Below are 16,418 nucleotides of genomic sequence, written 5' to 3' on the forward strand. Positions count from 1 at the left end.
GTGTGCTAGAAAGCTAGTTTCTGATTGGTAGCACTTAATCTATTTTTGTGGTGTAAAAACTCCCCTAAACTAATCTCAAGATACTAACAGTTTAATAATTGGCTTACAACATTTCTGAATATTTAACACTCTTGTGACCTGGTATGAAGTGGCTTGGGCACACCACAGGATAAGGAGTTAGGAAAACAAAAGTCCTTCTATAAGGAAATGTAATAATAGTTAATAAAAATGGAGTAAAGCAGTTTTTCTTGTGTGTATCTGTGCTCAAGCCATCTGATTTCCAAGTCAATCATCTTTATCTCTTTGCCTGTAACTTTTCTATTTTGGCAAAAACTACTCTGCCTACTTACATGGCAAGTCTGAAGTTCTGAAAAATTAATACTCATATCTCAGCATCCTTCAACCAACCACCGATAGAAATTAATATATAAATATACAGCTCTTTTGTTTTTCATATGTTTCTCTGAGGTGTGGATTCTTCGCTAACACCCTGAATTCTCCAGCAGAATTAAGTTTCGATTACCCACAGTGATACCTTGCTTTGTAACGTGTTCTCGATTGCCTAGCTCTGAAACCACCTTCTAAAGAAACTATTTGTGCTCTAATGGTTGACTTAAGGTCTGCTCCTGGAAAAGTCAAATCAAGAAAAATGATCACCATTTCTTGAATGCCTGTGTCCCAGACACTATACTAGACACTTATATCTTTTTATGCAACTCTTAATGACATCTTATGCAAAGAGTATCATTCCCAATTCTACAAATGTAAAAATGAGGTCCTTTTGTAGAGGTCACATAGCTGGTAAATAACAGAGCCGATATTCAAACTATGATTGATTGCAATGTCTCTTGTCTTTTCACTAAACGATGCTGCCTCTCTCAAAGGGGAGACTGGATGAACACTCGTGAAACAATAAAAGCACAATTAACTGCTAAACTGACATATTGTATTGAACACTTCTGGCCAAAACTGTCATTGTACGTATGTTCCACAATTACTTTCTGAAATCTCTTTTGTTGTGCCATCAACTTGAAAAATAAGGCCACGAACAAATATTAGGAAATTCAATTTTTCATAGATTTTCTTTCTCCTCCATCACTGCTTCACACAAATTAGGTACTGAAATAAAACTGAGCTGATGGCACAACAGAATATACCATGATGAAAATGCATATGAAAAAAATATGTTCCCTGGATGTATTTTTTGGCCTGCATAGCATTTGAAAGAACAGATAAGATATGTCATAAAATACCAACTAAGTCTCTATTGATTTTGAAAGTCGATGCAGAGCATTAGGAGATCAAACAACACAACATCCAGAGTGCTGAATTGGGATTAGTCTTATCAGCAAGAAACTCAAACAAAAGGAGGACTTAGCAATATATTCAATAGGCAAAAACTGGAGTGTGGAAATTTAAAATTTGTCAATGCTGCAGCTAAATCACCGAAACAGATCTTAATATTTAACAATGGCTTGCTGACATTAAGTAATTTAGAAAGTTGCTTTGTAATATTTCCCATTAAAAAACTCCTGAATGCTGAAATTCTCAGCACTGTACCTCAGATGCTGGTGGAAACAAACATAAAATTTAACTGCTTTAACAGTATATTACAGTGTTGATTTCTTACTTTTAATTATCTGCTCTGACAATATGCACAGAAAGAACATTCTGGAATTTGAGATGGGGGAGTTCTAGCTCCAACTCTAGCCCTACCTAGTTCTGTGACTGCAGGTAGTACTTTCCTCTGGTTAAATGATGCTGTCAGTTAAATGATGCTCTATAAGATATCTTGCCACTCTACCTGTCAATGATTCTTGGGCTAAAGCCATCTTGCAGTTAAAATCCTATTCATGTAAGGAATACAGATCACATCCCAGCATTTTTAAAAGAGGTCCTCATCAAAGCTCTGCACTACTGTGAATTCCCTAAAATATTTCAGGACTACCACGGTGGTGTTCATGGGAGGAAATGGTGAAGAAGGTGGTCTTTTAGGGCCCTGGGGACTACGTCAGGCGCAGCAAAGCCGGTTTATGTCCAAAACCTCTCTATATTATCTTGCCTGTAAGAGACTGTAGGCATGAATGAATGAAGTAATACTTGAGCTTATATTTTAGGGTGACTTGACAGACATTTGTTACTCATTGCTTTTCCCTCTTTAAAAAACAAATAACTTTTCTGCTAAGGCTCACTTACCATGGGACTTTATCATCGCAGACCTGAGGCCCAGCTTTGTGCATATTTACCTTTGGCAACTGCATTCCCCAAAGACACTACCACTGGTGTCAATGGCCGTGGCTGAAGCAGCCAATTTCATTTGTGTCAAGTTTGTTTGTGGCATCATTCCCTTTATGACACACAGGTATAGCAAGAAAATTTAAGTATTTTTATTTTGGTTCTGAATTAATCTTGTCTTCTGCATGAGGCCCCATTGTTAGAAAGAGTAACAAAATTTACCTCACTTGGTATAATCTGGTTAAAATTTGGTCAAATGTAATAAATTAAACAGTCTCCTTGGACGATGCTCAGTTCCACTGTGTAAAAATGCTTCCTCTCCTAGATTCCCATTTCCCCTTCTTAATACTCTCCTTGATGGCTTTGAGGTATGTTTTGCAAGTGACTCAACTTCAAGATGGTGGAAGAATGGTAAGATCCTTGGGTCAGCATAGTGTCCACTGGCACCTTTGTCTCTCGGCAATCTCACTTTCTACATCCTTTTCCACCTAGCCATCATGGCTGAGGAATATTCACAGTCTCTCCCTCACCTTGGTCAGATACTGGGGGTGCTCCATGACTGGGGTGACCATGCCTTGGCTGTTGATAATGGTATAAACCCTCCCTTCATCTCCTCCCCAGTAGAGCAGGTCCGTGCCATGATTTCTGCCTTCATCTTTATCAGAGAGGGACCCTTGGGAGGACCAAGGGTACTTGATCCAATCACCTTCCTCAGAAAGTGTCATGCCCACATCGTAAAAGGTTAAATCCAGCTTCTCCCTCCACATCCAACTTCAGGGAGCCATCCTTTTTGCTGTGAAGAGATTGCAAGGTGGTCTCCTCCAAGAGAAGCTGGTAAAGGTCTCTGTTATTGCCTTCAATATTTCTATAAAACTGCCATGATCCCAAGTGATGAGAAATAGATATCATGTCTTTCAACACTTGCCTCCCTTGCTTCAATCTCTTTTTCCCTCCCCATTATCATCTCATGTCAGGAATGGAGATTTTTCATTGACTTTTCTTACATTAAATATTCCCTTTTTCCTCCTAGCTTTAAAGGTGCCCAAAGGTTATCTTCTCTGTGCTATAGACAGACTCCATGATTTCGTCTCCGAAGACTAGGAGGTCATTTTAAAGGGGAAATAAAAGAATTGAGAGAGCCCTGTCTCAAGGCAATAGCCTGACTTATAAAACTACCATTTTCCTTCGAAATTCTTAGTTTGACCATGGAATCTAACTAGTAATTATCTTTCTCTTTGCATTCTACCTGTAAGGATCGTCATATGTCTTAGGCAGACAGCTATTTGCAGAAAAGAGTGGGTACTCAGACATAGCAGGGAAAAAGCATGGTAATATTTTTTTGAAATACCATATGCATGAAATGCTCTAAAATCGGATTGTGCTGAGAGTTGCACCACTCTGTAAATTTGCTAAAAATTGAATTGCACAAACAGGTAAATTTTATGATATGTAAATCATACCTCAATAAAGCTCTTAAAAATCATGTGCACAATATAAAAGAGTGAGCACAGTTGCTTAGCCTCCTGTAGGCTGTGCTATGGACCTCTTAGCGGCATTGCCGATGAGAGCATCAGAAACAGAGCAAACAAGGAAAGCACGTGCAGGCATCGTCCTCTCCGTAAGGGTTAGGGATCAATCATACTCTCAGTACAGTTCAGCGAGCAGAAAGCTATAATTTTCCTTTAAACTGAGACTTACTTGCTCAATCTGTTTACATGGGTATCTCTCCAGCAATAAAATGTTATCAGTTTCTTCAGATCGTGAGCATGAACTGTAATTATGCATGTATGTGTTTACATAAAAGTATTTTTCACTGGCACATACTCTCTATGGAAGCTTCGTATCTGGCAACATCAAATGTCTAGAACTTACACAAAAATACAGAAGAATGCAAAATAAATAAATAGAACAATGTTACTGTAATAGATACCTGTACACCTAGTCAGATTTCGTTCAGAGGCAATCTACCTTTCATCAGCTACAATTCCAACCTTTTGTGGGCTAGAAAACCAAGAATATGAGACAATAACCAAGCTTGTTAAAAGCAATAAATCGGAGGAAGTGTGGCAAGTGGTGACTAAATATACTATTAGGATTTATGAGAAGAAAGACATAGGAGCAGACACTTATGGGAGACCATGATGAAGGAGACAGAAACAATACAAAAGAAGTTACAAGAATTCAAAAACAGCAGGGGCACCTGGGTCAGTGGTTAAGTCTCCGTCTTCAGCTCAGGTCACCATCTCAGGGTCTTGAGATCCAGCCCCGCATCGGGCTCTCTGCTCAGCGGGGAGCCTGCTTCCTCCTCTCTCTCTGCCTGCCTCTCTCCCTACTTGTGATCTCTCTGTGTCAAATAAATAAATTAAATCTTTAAAAAAAATTCAAAGACAGAAATCTGCCCATCATTCAATGAAGGGACAAACAGCTGGATACATCTCAACTCCTAGAAATGTTATATTATTCAGTGTTCACAATGGTAACTCCAAGATACACGGAAGAGGCTTAAACTTGTGGAGAGGCAAGTAGGTTTTACAATTATTTTATGAATGATTCTATTCTTAAAAGCCTGTTTTGCTTATTTTTAAATTAGGTATCCCTTTTTTATTTACCACTTAACTATTTTACAATAAGATAAAATTTACCATTTTAATTATTGTTAACTGTATAGTTCACTATGTTGAAGTATATTCACATCGTTGTGAAACAGATCTCTAGTACTTTTTCATCTTGTCAAAATGAAACTCTATAACCACTAAATACTTTTCCTTCTCCCTTATTCTCCTACCCCCTAGTAACCACCATTCTACTTTATGTTTCTATGAATTTGATTGCTTTAGTACCTCATTTAAGTGGATCATGTAATATTCATCTGATCATACAATGTGGTGATGTCTGGCATATTTCATTTAACATAATGTCCTCAAGGTTCATGCATAGGGTAGCATGTGACAGGATTTCTATCCATTCCATTGTATATATAAACCACATTTTGTTTATCTACTCATCCACCGATGGACATTTGTGTTGCTATTATCTCTTGGCTATTGTGAATAATGCTGCTATGAATATAGATGAGCAAATACATTTTCAAGACCTTGTTTTCAATTCTTTTGGATACTTATTCAGAAATGGGTTTCTGGATAATACAGAAGTTCTTTTTTTTTTTTTTTTTCTTTTAAGTAGGCTTCATGCCCAGTATGGAGCCCAGTGTAGGCTTGAACTCACAACCCTGAGATCAAGACCTGAGCTGAGATCAAGAGTCAGATGCTTAACCTCTGAGACACCCAGGTGCCCCCTGTTTTTAACTTTTTGAAGAACCTCTGTACTGTGTTTCATAGCAATTACACCATTTCACAAGCCCACCTATCATCTACAAGTGTTTCAATTTCTCCACATCCTCCTCAACACTTTTTATTTTCTGTTTGTTTTTCTAATAGTAGTCATCCTAGTGAGTGTGAGGATCAGTGATGTTTAGCATCTTTTCTTTTTTAAAGATTTAATTTATTTGTTTGACAGACAGAGATCACAAGTAGGCAGAGAGGCAGGCAGAGAGACGGGGGGAGGCAGGCTCCCTCCTGAGCAGAGAACCCAATGCAGGGCTCGATCCCAGGACCCTGGGATCATGACCTGAACCAACGGCAGAGGTTTTAACCCACTGAGCCACCCAGGTGCCCCGAGCATCTTTTCATATACTGTTTAGTCACGTGTACATCATCTCTGAAGAAATATTTGTTCAGGTCTTTTGTCTAGTTTTTAATGAGGTTATTTTATTTTATTTTATTTTATTTATTTATTTGTAATTGAGTGGAGGAGTTCTTTTCATAGTCTGGATATTAGCTCCGTATCAGATATATGATTTGCAAATGTTTCCTTCCACTTCACAGGTTGCTTTTTCATTCTGTTGGTTGTGTCCTTTGATGCACAAAAGCTTTTTAGGTTAATGAGGTCTCAGGTGTCTATTTTTGGTTTTATCGCCTATCCTTTTTGGGTCATACCCAAGAAACCATTGCCAAATCAAATGTCACAAAAATTTCCCCTGTGTTACTTCCTAGGAATTTTGTAGTTTGGGATCTTAAGTTTAGGCCTTTAATCCATTTTTCAGCTATTTTGTATAGTGTGTCAAATAAGAGTCCAACTTCATTCTTTCACATATGGGTATCTAGTTTTCTCAACAACATTTGTTAAATAGATTGTCCTTTCCTCACTGAGTGGTCTTAAGTTGGAAATCATTTGACCACATACATCAATCAGGGTTTATCTCTTGACCCTCTATTCTATTCCATTGGTCTATTTGTCTGCATGCAAGTATCGCACTTTTGATTATTGTAGTTTTGCAATATGTTTTGAAATCAGGAAGTGTGGGTCTTCCAAGTTTGCCATTTTTCAAAAATTTTTTGGCTATTTAGGGTCCCTTGAGATTACATATGAATTTTAATGGTGAAATTTTTATTTCTGCAGAAAATTCTCTTGGAATTTCGGTAAAGATTGTATCGAATCTGTAGTTCACTTTAGGTGGTATAGACATCTTAACCATATTAAGTCTTCCAATCAATGAACTTGGGATGTCTTTTCATTTATTTGTGTCTTCTTTAATTGCTTTCAGTAATGTTTGCAGTTTCCAGTGTAGAAACTTCTCATCCCCCTGATTAGATTATATGTAAGAATTCTTCGTGATGCTATTTTAAATCCTAAAATTTTTTTTATAAAAACTTTAAGTGTATGCCTTTTATTTTATTTTTTTTTAATTTTATTTATTTATTTGACAGATAGAGATCACAAGTAGGGAGAGAGGCAGGCGTAGAGAGAGAGAGAGAGGAGGAGGAGGAAGCAGGCCCCTTGCCAAGCAGAGAGCCTGATGCGGGGCTCGATCCCAGGATCCTGGGATCATGACCTGAGCGAAAGGCAGAGGCTTAACCCACTGAGCCACCCAGGCACCCCAAGTGTATGCCTTTTAAAGAGATTATCAGTGAGGTAGTTAGATGTAGAATATACAACAGATATCCTATTGGTCTAAATCCTTCAACTCTAAACATCCTATTTGCTCAACAAAACCCACACCCTTTCACATCTGAATCTATAAAATTTAGCTATTCCACCACCAATAAGAAGCAGGAAAGGAACAGCAAAGATGCATCCTATGGTGTCTTCTTGAGTCTGGGGACCAACACTTATTGGCACTCACTCCTAAAGGAAAGGGACCCTACCACAGAAGCCACAGTCAAGACAACTTTAAGTAAAGTATTTCAACCACATCTGCGAATGTGCAATGAAGCAGAGCTAAGGCAGGAAAAGTCCTGCTCTATAATAACGCAATTGCATGAGAATTTTGTGCTGTATTATTCATAAAAGGAGTATCAGGTGAAACCCCACATTGTAGGTCTCGGTGATTCATTTTGTGTTCAAATCTGCAACGTCTACTGAAGACTTAAAGCTGTGATGACCAAGGAAGCAGACCAACTACAACTCCCTAAATCCAGCCAAGAAAGGCTCTGTCCTTGCACAAACCCGGAAAATGCTGAGCTCAACCATCATAATTTAATAACTAGCAAAAACAAAAACAAACAAACAAAACCTATCTCCTTGCTATAGTTTTCTCTTGTATTCTCTATGTGTGCTGCTTTAGTTCTGTGTAGGAAGACTTAAAAATCACTGCCCCCCCCACAACACACACACAAAAGTCACTTTCCCTTTTTCAGTGGCTCTATTAGGAGTGGTAGAGGTCAAAGGTCTCCTTCCTCATATTACAATGCACCTGCTATTTGCTTTGAGGCTTCTATTTAGACTAAATCTTCTTTTAAGACATACTCCCCATAGAGTTCCATGCATTTTTATCCATATAATTCAATGTGGTAAATATTTATTGAGGGAGGAAGGTAGGACATACTAATCTTCAATGTGCCAGGTACCTTACATACATTCTTACAAAATCCATGAGGTTAGTAGTGTTATTTGCTATCATCTCCATTGTACTGGGAAGTGAACTGATGCTTAGAAAGAGGTCTCACTATTGGGGCGGCTGGGTGGCTCAGTGGGTTAAAGCCTCTGCCTTCGGCTCAGGTCATGATCCCAGGGTCCTGGGATAGAGCCCAGCATCGGGCTCTCTGCTCTGCGGGGAGCCTGTTTCCTCCTCTCTCTCTGCCTGCCTCTCTGCCTACTTGTGATCTCTGTCTGTCAAATAAATAAATAAAATCTTTAAAAAAAAAAAAAAGAAAAAAAGAGGTCTCACTGTTATTAGTTTCAGAAACTGAGCTTTGGTCTATAGAAAGCAAAACTCAAACTCTGTCCTTCCCTAGCACTGTCTTGACTGAGTGCAAATTGGTCAGGATGACCATTTGTCAAAAAAATGAATATTTTTGATAACTGGATCTTTGGATTTTCAAGAATTGGTAATCTTGATGCACTCCTATGCAAATTTTCATCTCTATATTATGCCTTAATATATTGTTAATAATTTTTTTGGATTTGTAGGGTTCTCACTCTTTTTTGTATGTGGTTTTTTTTTTCTATATTTTTTATTAGATTTCAGCCAGTTTTTTCTCTTCTATCTTATTTATGATTAAAAAAATATTGAAACAACCTCACTATTCAGCAATTGGGGATTAATAAGAACACATTTAGATTCCAATACAGGGATTTGTTTGAACAATAGAAATGACATTCATGCTTGTGTAAGAAAACAGAAAACAAACCAGATTAATACAACTGGAAAGCCTGGCCAAAAATGAATGAGAAAGACATTTAAGCAAAACAAAACCCCATCCCCAACCCTCTTTCTTATAAAATTAATTTTTTTGCTTTTTTTCTTTCAGAAGCAATGCAGACGCATTACAGAAAATACAGATAAGCAGAAGAATATAAGGAAAAATCCATTACTCACCCATTCATATACAACTACTTTTAATCTGCAGGTATAAATTCTTTCCATTCCAGTTTCATATGTATAAATAAATTATTATTTTTCAACAAAATGGACTCTTATTGAAGAAACTATCTTGCAACCTACTACAATTTCAGCAACTCAACATATATATTTTTCAAATTAAACCCTATTGCTAATCCCACATTTTACTCTTACCAATGATAGAAGAAATAATTGCCTGAATATTAATTATAAGACCAAAAACAGCACAGAAGAAAATGTGAAAATTTCTGAAAATAGATCACAAAATGACTTAAAACAAAAGTTTTTTTTGTTTAAGTTTTGCAAAAGTGCCCATAGTCTCCCAAATCACTAGTCTTTGAAATAATTAGTAAGTGAGAGCATCAATTTTCAACTTACTATAATGTTTAATGAAATTAATGTGAGAATTGAGGGCTCAAAATGAGAAGCTCAGTAAAATCCCTTATTGCCTAATAGATAAAATGACATCATGGTTGTTTCTATAAGTCGAAGATTAAACTAAGAAATGTAACTTAACCTAGAGAATGTAGAAGGAGGAAGGGCTGGGGTTGTATAAAGGAGCTCAAAAGAAGGTGATCTTCAAGGAAAACATTGAACTGTGAGCACAATAACAGCAGAATCCAGATCATGGAGAGTTCTATAGGCCAAATAAGCCAGGCTCTTTAACAGATAAATGACAAGAATAGAAAAGGACAGGAGGGTAAATCTATAAATTAAAAGACGTATCACAGGTTCTTCTTCTTCTTTTTTTTTTTTAAATGTTTATTTGACAGAGAGAGATCACAAGTAGGCAGAGAGGCAGGCAGAGAGAGAGGAAAGCAGGCTGCTCGCTGAGCAGAGAGCCTGATGTGGGGCTCGATCCCAGGACCCTGGGATCATGACCTGAGCTGAAGACAAGGGCTTTAACCCACTGAGCCACCCAGGCGCCCCTCACAGGTTCTGCTTAATGGGTAATACTAAATTGCCGTGACTAGGAATGCATAATTAGATAGTTAAACTATAAACAAGTGCAAGAAAGTAATTAACTACCCAAGTCAGTCAGGGTAGTGATCACTTAAATGGGGGAAGGAAGGGGCTATAGTTGAAAGGGGGTACATAGGACATGTGCCCCCCAAAATGATAGCAAAATTCTATTTCTTCACCTATGTGGTGATTGCAAGGGTACAAAATAATAGCTAGGGCACAAAATAGTCCCTCATAAAATGAAAAGAAGTTTAATGAACATAGAAACTAATCCCCATGGAGATCTGGTCTCTCAGTGAAAGGAAAATGGGGAGAAGAGAGAAGGGGACTGTGCCAGAATCCATGAGTGGGTCAGGAACAAATTTAATGGGGAGGGGTTCTATCTTTGTGATATTATTTTCTTTGAGGTGTTTTCCGTTTCCATAGCCATGCTACCATAGTGCTATGGAACAAGGATCCCACCCTCAAATCAAGAGATTCAGACTTCTAGAGAAGACATATGACAGGGCTGAATAGCCAGGAGGGGATGAAGTCACAAGGACAGCCAGTGAGGTCACCAGAGTGCTTATGAGGGAAAATCTAAAAAAAAAAAAAAAAAAAGTGATCATGATTTCCTTCAGAACCAAAAAGCAATTCCCCACCTGGAAGAGAAAATTGGTGCTATTGACAGATCCCACAAAAAGAGGCCCGGGATCCCACTTCTCAACTTAGAACACTGAAAAAGCAGCAAGAAATTAAAAAGAAAACAATGTCATTATGTCCCCAGGGATGGTGTTGAAGCAACATTATAATTTCTGCAAAGTATATAAATAAATCAGGTTAAAGATTATTCATTCACCCTTCCATTCCCCCAAAATGGTGATTTTTAAAAAGGGCTGGTGTTGGGGGGTGCAGAATTGAATAGGAGAGGGCTACCTAGCTTTATAAAGGTTCACAAAAGTTCTTGTTCCTGGACCTAACTCTGCAAACAAAAGGTAAATAAAAGATACTCAACTTCCATGCACTTGAAAGCACCTCAAGTATATATGCAAAACAATTAGGGAACACTTACAAATTAGACATTCATGTACTGTCATAACATCCTTACATAACACAGCAGGGAAAGCCTAGGGCAGAGGGGAGATCAAAAGTTAGCTTAACAATGATTTGCAAGAAAGCAGTGTACTCAACAGGACAACATGTTGGAAAATTAGTATCTTTTGTCATTGTCTTTGAGTCATAAAGAGGGCACTAAACAAATTACTGAAAAATTTTGTTCCTGGAAATCAGAGTTTCAATTTCATTAAAATATACCAAACTTTTATCAGTAATTTAAGGTCAGCTTTTCAAGAGAAAAAAATAATCTACAACGCTCCCCCATTAGAACTTGACATTTGCTTCCATTATCAAAGTGTTTCTGTTAAGAATCAAAGGCTGAATAAAATAAAAAGAATGAATTTGCAGGTTGATTTATGTGGAAGGTTTGTGGTTTGTATTATTATTATTATTTTTAAAGATTTTATTTATTTATTTGAGAGAGAGACAGCGAGAGAGAGCATGAGAGAGAAGGTCAGAGGGAGAAGCAGACTCCCCAGGCAGCAGGGAGCCTGATAAGGGACTCCATCCCAGGACTCTGGGATCATGACCTGAGCTGAAGGCAGTCGCTTAACCAACTGAGCCACCCAGGCGCCCTGTGGTTTGTGTTATTATCCACAGGGAAAAATATCATTTGAGTCCAAAGAACTCCTAATTTTTTATGGAATTAAAATTTCAATTTGATGTAATCAATTGCCTAAACTACTCTTGGATGTACTACTGCAACATCACAAACTCTATTCAAGCACGAACAACTCTGGATCTACAACAGGGTTCCCTAGGATATTCTTTCATAATGTATAGGTCTGTAACAGCCAACAAGAGTTTGTTTAACACAGGCATATCATTTAACATACTCATCAAATGTCACCTTGCTCAATCTGGTCATACATACTTAGAAATTTACTAAGTCTGACAGATATATATCCTGTGCTCTTTTAAGGTGTCATAACCAACATTTGGCACAATTGTTTGTTATCAGACATGTTTTCGCCTTATCACCTGCTTAAGGATGACAAGACACATAGCCTAAGCCTTCTGGTATTCCCTGGAATTCAAATTTAAGGTTAAACTTTGCACTTCACTATTCAAACATGACTATTGAAGTCATCACAAGACATGTCCAGTGACAAGGATGCATGTTTAATTTAGGAAGAAAAGATACTTTTTTTAAAAAAGTTCCTCTCAGAGTTCTAAAGGGTGTACAGCTTTGAAACAAGAATTAAGATTAAAAACAAAAAAAAAAACAAAACAGTGCAGGGCTCAGGTAGTCAGATACAATTATCCTGCTCATCCTTGCCTCCCATAAAGAAGCATGCCATATTATTAGTAATTTTTTATTTTTATTTATTATTTTTTTTAGATTTTTTTAAATTTATTTGACAGACAGAGATCACAAGTAGGCAGAGAGACAGGCAGAGAGAGGAGGAAGCAGGCTCCCTGCTAAGCAGAGAGCCCAATGCTGGGCTCCATCCCAGAACGCTGGGATCAGGATCTGAGCCAAAAGCAGAGGCTTTAACCCACTGAGCCACTCAGGCGCCCCAATTATTAGTAATTTTTTAAACCAACGGTCTACTTTATACTTCTCAATCATTTCTCAAATAGCCAGGTGTCTTAAGTGACAGTGTGTGCTGACCCTAAAAACACAAACGCGATAGTTTTACAAAAAGCTCCAGCGGTTTCAAGCACCAGTTTTTTATACCATATAGTGAAATACAATTATAATGCAACTTGAAAAAAAAATTTTTTTTTGAACAGGATCCGGGGTAATGATGCTGGGAACTTTGGGGGGGCAATAAAAGGAACAAACGAAAAATGTTTCTTGTAGTACAACGGTTCTTGTCTTGCCAACTACTATGCAAAATCCCCCACGCTGAAAATGATCCGCAGGGAACACAAGCCAGGGTACCTGACGCACCTGTGGAGCCCAACCCCCAGAGAGCTTCAGCTTAACGCAGCTTCATTAAGTCTTGTTCTGGTACAATCCGAAAGGGTATTGATGCAAAGAGGAGTTATTCCTGGAGGAGCGCTCCTCCTAAAAGGTCAACAACTAAGTAGTTAGTGAAAATGCTTAAATAGCTGTAGTCATGACCTTTGGAAGGAGGGGCTCTACCCCAGCGGGGGTAGGCAACGGCGGGTAAGGGGTCTACACTGAAATCATCAGCAAACATCCAAAGGTTTATGTATGGCTGAGTTTTCCCGGGAGCAGAGTTCAGAGTATTTCATCACACGTTCAAAGCAATCTCAGACCCCTCCCTCGCTAAAGCAGGGAACCATGCCATTAGAATAGAACTAAATGACAACCGCGTTATAAAGTCAGTTTGGGGAATTCTGCTGCACAACACTTTCCTTAAACAACGAACATCCAGAGCCCCCTCCCGTGCCCCCCCCCCCCCCCCCGCGCTCCCATCCGAAGCACGTCAGGGCATCATCTCTCTATGTAGCAGGGTGGAGGTGGGAGGGGTGGTGCTGTGCTTGTCCCAAAGCGGAAGCAAAATCAGCTTTCTTTCAGGGAAGGCACTTTTACCGGGTCTAAGGACACCCGCAGCAGCGCGCCAAGCAGTGAAACCCCGACCCGCGTTTCAGTGAACAGCCCCGCACAAAGCCCATTGCGTTGCAAGCACGGTTCTCTGCGCTTTATAAAAGTTGACTTGTTCAATTCTAAAAAAAATAATCCCTAAAGGTGCAGAAAGGGATGCAAAGAATCCATGAAGGTGGGGACTTCCTACCCACTCCAGCCGCTTTACAGAGAAATAACCCTCCTCCTCGTTTCCCCCTGGGTCCACGAGCATCCGCGGGATAAAAACCCGCGTGGGGAGCGATTAAGGGCTAAACTCGCAGCCGCGCGGAGGCCAGTCGTTACCGTCCAGCGGGCACTCGCGGTCCGGGTGGCTGCTCATCGCTGTTCCCCGACTCCGGGCTGTCCCCCGCGTGGCTCGCTCAGTCTGGGCGGCGGCTGCAGTCGCTGAGGCAGCGCCCCCCTTGGGGCCCCGCAGGTGCGCCCGGCAGGAGCTGGGCGCGCGCCACTGCAGAGGGAGAGATGAGGACACAAGCCTGGCGCTCCTTTCACTTTGCAACCCGAGGCTCCAGCGCCGGTCTCCTGCAGCCCAAGTCTCTCTATTAATACTTGGTGTGCGGCTGGCTGCATGCCATCGACTTGACCCATGGCCAGGGTTCCTTTGACCTCGCTGGGAAGGGGTGGGCAACAGTGTGTAGGAGCGTAGGTGATTTAACTGGGTAGGAGGAGGCAAAGAACACCCCCAGCTGCTCTCCCAGACAAGGCAGGTGAGTGAGCCTCGGCCCGTGACTTTCCCCAGAGTCCAGCGTTTTGGAGCAACTATCCCGCAGCGTCCGATCTGGCCCCAGAAGCCCTCAGCTAAATATGATGCCTGCTCCAGGCCATCAGCTCAGGGAACTTATTTTGGGGCCGCTGCGGCGAGCAAGATCCACTACCCATTCATTCAGAACCGCCTTGACATTTCAGAGTTCTGCAGGCGAGTCCCTCTTCCCCTCTCCGATTTCAGCCTCTTGCTTCTGCAAAATTCCAGGTTGGAGAAGGGAAAGGCAGGGGGCTAGTAGCAAAAGGAGGTGGTGAATTAGAAAGGCCCCACAGACTAAAACGTTCTCAACGCCGTATTTCTTCCAGCAAGCGCATGGAAGTTGGATTGCGGCCATGTTCCTATTGTAAATTTAAATTTAATCAGCGAATGCTGCTTTTTTGTCGTTACTCTAACAAGCTTTATGTTTAAAGTTAAATCCCTTGGGAACTCTAACTTAGGCTGTTGATATGATAGGAGCAATCAGTTAATGCCATTTCAAAGCACATTTATGACAACTACATTAGGGAACTGCATTTATAATCTAGATCTTTCAACGGGCTTAAAAAAAATTCCTGGTTTATTTTTACACAGAGTCTGGTATGTCTCCTTAGCAGGTGAATTCTTTCCTCTGCTTGCCCAGCATACTTTTAACTCTTCCTCCCTTCCTAACATAGTTTATGTCTCTATCAGTGAAGACATGGCAAACCTTTGCTCTCAAGTAAGAATTGATTATTCCTAATATACCTACAACTAGGGTTATTAAAAATAGTAAAGTTAAGGCCCTGCAGACAAGTTTTATGAAGTCTCTGAGACCCCTCGCCCCCATTTACTTTCTTGTATCCATTTGAAGCAGATAAAGGACTGAAATCTAGTGATGAAAACATAAATGAGAACTTCAGGAGTTAACTTTTGATAACTCAATTTTAAAAATAATGAAAGAAGTATATACTTCAGCAAGTTTTTCTTTTTGCTTTTAGCATTGTAATAAGTGAACCCTCTCTATCCCAGCTCGGAGCAGTGACCAGTGTCCACCGCTGCTAAATTATGTATCTCTCTGTGGGAGGCAAACCAGAACCAGCTGGGCCACAGTGGATTGCAGAAATGTCCATTTTGCACCAGGGAGTCCTCCCATAGTCTCCTCTCCCCTGCTCCCACCAGGGAATATACCATTCAGAATTCCTTAGACTGAAAACCAGAAATTGCTCTATGAGCTTACCTGGTAATCTCAACTCTCATATGTATTCTTATAACAAACGCATTGTTGGCGTGCCTGGGTGGCTCAGTGAGTTAAAGCCTCTGCCGTTGGCCCAGGTCATGATACCAGGGTGCTGGGATGGAGCCCCACTTTGGGCTATCTGCTCAGCAGGGAGCCTGTTTCCTCCTCTCTCTCTGCCTGCCTCTCTGCCTACTTGTGATCTCTGTCTGTCAAATAAATAAATAAAATCTTTAAAAAAAAAACAAAGGCATTGTTATAGTGTCATATTCCATGTTATGTCAATATTCAATGTTATATTGTTATATTATCATATTCTTTTGTTCTTTTATTCTTCAGTTACTGAGCACTTCTCCCTGTTCCTGTTACTAGTAATTTCAGGAAAAATCCTGCCCTCAGAATACTTTAGTGTGGGTAAGACAGGCTTAGAACCAGCTAAACTTTCTTAGATATTTTATGTTCTTTGAAAGATATGGGGCATCAAGAAGCCACTGCCAAGGAGATGGCTAATTCTACTTGAAGGATCAGGAAATGTTTCAAACCAGAAGTAAGTATTTTCACTAGTGATAGTTGCTATCATGTTTAAACATGCACTGTGAACTAGGCACTCTGCTAAATACTTTTCATACACTCCTTCCTATAATCCTTATAAGAACAGGAATTATTATTGTGCCCTTTTTACAGATGGACAAGTGGAGTAACTTGCTGGCAA

The 16,418-nt window shown here is 39.8% G+C and overlaps 1 protein-coding gene across 1 annotated transcript in view; it reads right to left on the bottom strand.

Annotated features, from left to right (window-relative positions):
* Positions 1–14,101, bottom strand: part of GADL1 (glutamate decarboxylase like 1) — a 171,334-nt gene extending 157,233 nt beyond the window's left edge. The window contains exon 1 of the mRNA XM_046002877.1: positions 14,037–14,101. Coding sequence (XP_045858833.1) covers positions 14,037–14,073 — 37 coding nt within the window. The 5' untranslated portion in view covers positions 14,074–14,101. The remainder of the gene's footprint in view (positions 1–14,036) is intronic.
* Positions 14,102–16,418: the final 2,317 nt, after the last annotated feature.

Source organism: Meles meles, chromosome 4 (genome assembly GCF_922984935.1).
Source record: "Meles meles chromosome 4, mMelMel3.1 paternal haplotype, whole genome shotgun sequence".
In the NCBI taxonomy this organism is placed as follows: Eukaryota; Metazoa; Chordata; class Mammalia; order Carnivora; family Mustelidae; genus Meles; species Meles meles.